Source organism: Eimeria acervulina, genomic scaffold (assembly GCF_000499425.1).
Source record: "Eimeria acervulina Houghton genomic scaffold, Eah_scaff926, whole genome shotgun sequence".
In the NCBI taxonomy this organism is placed as follows: domain Eukaryota; phylum Apicomplexa; class Conoidasida; order Eucoccidiorida; family Eimeriidae; genus Eimeria; species Eimeria acervulina.
Genome location: NW_013547072.1, coordinates 1 through 2,500, shown reverse-complemented (window position 1 = coordinate 2,500; position 2,500 = coordinate 1). Strand labels below are relative to the sequence as shown.

General features: G+C 33.8%; 1 protein-coding gene across 1 annotated transcript; it reads left to right on the top strand.

The window, feature by feature from the left end:
- Position 1: 1 nt before the first annotated feature.
- On the top strand, positions 2 to 442 carry EAH_00052210 (hypothetical protein; the record flags this gene model as incomplete). The annotated part of the gene is made up of 1 exon (XM_013391165.1): positions 2 to 442. The coding sequence occupies one exon, from the start codon at positions 2 to 4 to the stop codon at positions 440 to 442; it is 441 nt and encodes a 146-aa protein (XP_013246619.1).
- Between the last annotated feature and the right edge of the window lie 2,058 nt (positions 443 to 2,500).

The window sequence follows — 2,500 nt, the reverse complement described above, 5'->3', positions numbered from 1 at the left end:
TATGGCTAACCCCGCTGCTCTTCTTCTTTTTTTCTCTTTTTTATTCTTTTTTCATGCAGCACAGCACTCAAAGGCGAAGCTCAATATACCAGATGAGCCAGCAATAACGCCTACTCTTCAGATACAGCAGAGGGTTATAATAGGTGATGCTGCTGCAGCAAACAGCCAACAGCAGCAGCAGCAGCAGCAGCAGCAGCGATGTGAGCAACAGCAGGCGGTAGAGCAGCAGCAGAATGAGAATCAGGTGGATGAGCTGCGGCACGAACAGCAAGAAGAAGAGGACCAGCAGCAGCCACAGCAGCAGCAAGAAGAGGAGCAGCAGCAGCAGCAGCAAGAAGAGGAGCAGCAGCAGCAGCAAGAAGAGGAGCAGCAGCAGCAGCAGCGGCTGCAGCAAGAAACGTATGTACACTGGGAAGCGGGTGTAACTAAGGAGAAAATTTAAAAGGCAGCGGAGATGAGTTGATTGAACAGCAAAGCGAAGCAGAGCAGCAAAATATGCAGCAACAAACTCAAAAATAACAAAGATAAAAACACAAGACAAAAACAGAGAGAAGAAATAAAAACAAAAAAGGGTTGAGATGGTAGAGATGTTCAAGAAGAAGAAATAGACAAACAAAAGCAGCAGCAGCAGCAGCAGCTGCAGCTGCAGCAGCAGCAGCAGCAGCAGCACACAGACTCAAAAAGAAGAAGCAGCAAACAATTAAGAGAAGAGAGAGTGCAGAAAGAATTAACAAAAAACAAAAAGTAAAATATAAAGAGAAGCAAAATAAGACAAGCTGCAGCAAGCAAACAGCGAAACAAGAGACGGCTGCTGAATACAACAAGAAGCAGCAGCAGACAAACAGAAAATGAAGTTGCAGCTGCAGCATCAGTACTTGCAGATGCAGCAGCTGCAGCAGCTGCAGCAGCTGTTGCAGATGCATCAGCACTAGTTGCAGCTGCAGCAGCTGCAGCAGCTGCAGCAGCTGCAGCAGCAGTTGCAGATGCGCCAGCAGCAGCAGCAGCATGAGTTGCAGATGCAGCAGCAGCAGGAGCAGTTGCATCAGAATCAGCATCAGCAGCAGCAGGAGCAGTTGCAGATGCAACAGCAGCAGCAGCAGCAGCTGCTGCTGCTGCTGCTGCTGGAGTCTTGTAGTGTATGACGAAGCCGGGCAATTTGTTTATTTGATTTTTTCAGTTTTATTATTTATAACAAGCGAAGAAGAAATCTTTGTTTGTTTTTTATAAATAAATATAAAAGCTGCATGTACACCTCAAAGGGAGGCTCAGTTGTATAGCGGATATATTTTGTTGTTTTGTTTATCTTTTGCATTTGAAGACAAAACTTTTAAAAGAAAATTATTGTTAATCATATTAATCATTTATTATTATTGCTGTATATATTATGCTACAGACTATTATTATTATTGTTATTATTCTTAGTATTATTATTATTATTAGCAGTAGTAGTAGTACTATTAGTTTTAATATTATTATTATTATTAATATTGCTATTGTTATTATTGTTATTGTCAGCCGTATTATTATTATTCTTATTTTATTATTATTATTATTTTTAGTGCTATTATTATTATTATTATTTGTTTTATTATCATTATTATTAATTATTAATTACTATATATATATATATATTAGCTGCAGCTGCCGAATATTTTGTGTTAGACATCGAAGCGTTTGTTTGTTTCATTTGTTTATTATTTTTTATTATTTTATTTTTTATTATTTTATTTTATTTTATTGTATTTATTATTATTTACTTTTGTTTTGTTTGTGTCTGCTGATACTGTTTGTTTTTTTATTATCTTTTTATTTTCTTTTTATTTTGCAGTTATTTGTCTCTCTGTTCATTTTAATTATTTTAATTTTTAAAATAAAGCAGATTTATTTGTTTACTTCTTCTTTTGTTTGTGTCGCTGTGGTATTTGTTTGTTTGTTTGTTTGTTTGTTTATTTGTTTATTTGTTTCTTTATTTACCTAATTTATTTACTATTTGTCTATTTATTTATTTATTTATTTATTTATTTATTTTTCTGTCTAACCGCTGATTGTGAATTCGTCGCACTTCGAGTTGCGACTCCCCGCACTTTGTAAATATGTAATATCATTTATTATATCATATATACAGCAAATATATATATATATATATACATATATATATATATTTATATATATATATATATATACATGTACATATATATATATATATATATATTATACATGCATAACTAGATTAATATATATATATATACTATATACAGCATAAATAGAAGGCACAGCTGTTAGCTCTGCGTGTTGCGCTTAGAGTTGAGTGGCCTTCAAATGCTGCAGCAGAAGTCAAAGAGAATAAAAATACATTTTTAGAAATCAAAAGCTGCGTTATACTAAAGAGAAAATGTTTATACTTTTCTTTATCTTTTTGTGTTTTAAATGCGTACACTTGCATTTATTTGTTTATTGTTTTTGCTTCAAATACATATATATAATATACATATATATATAT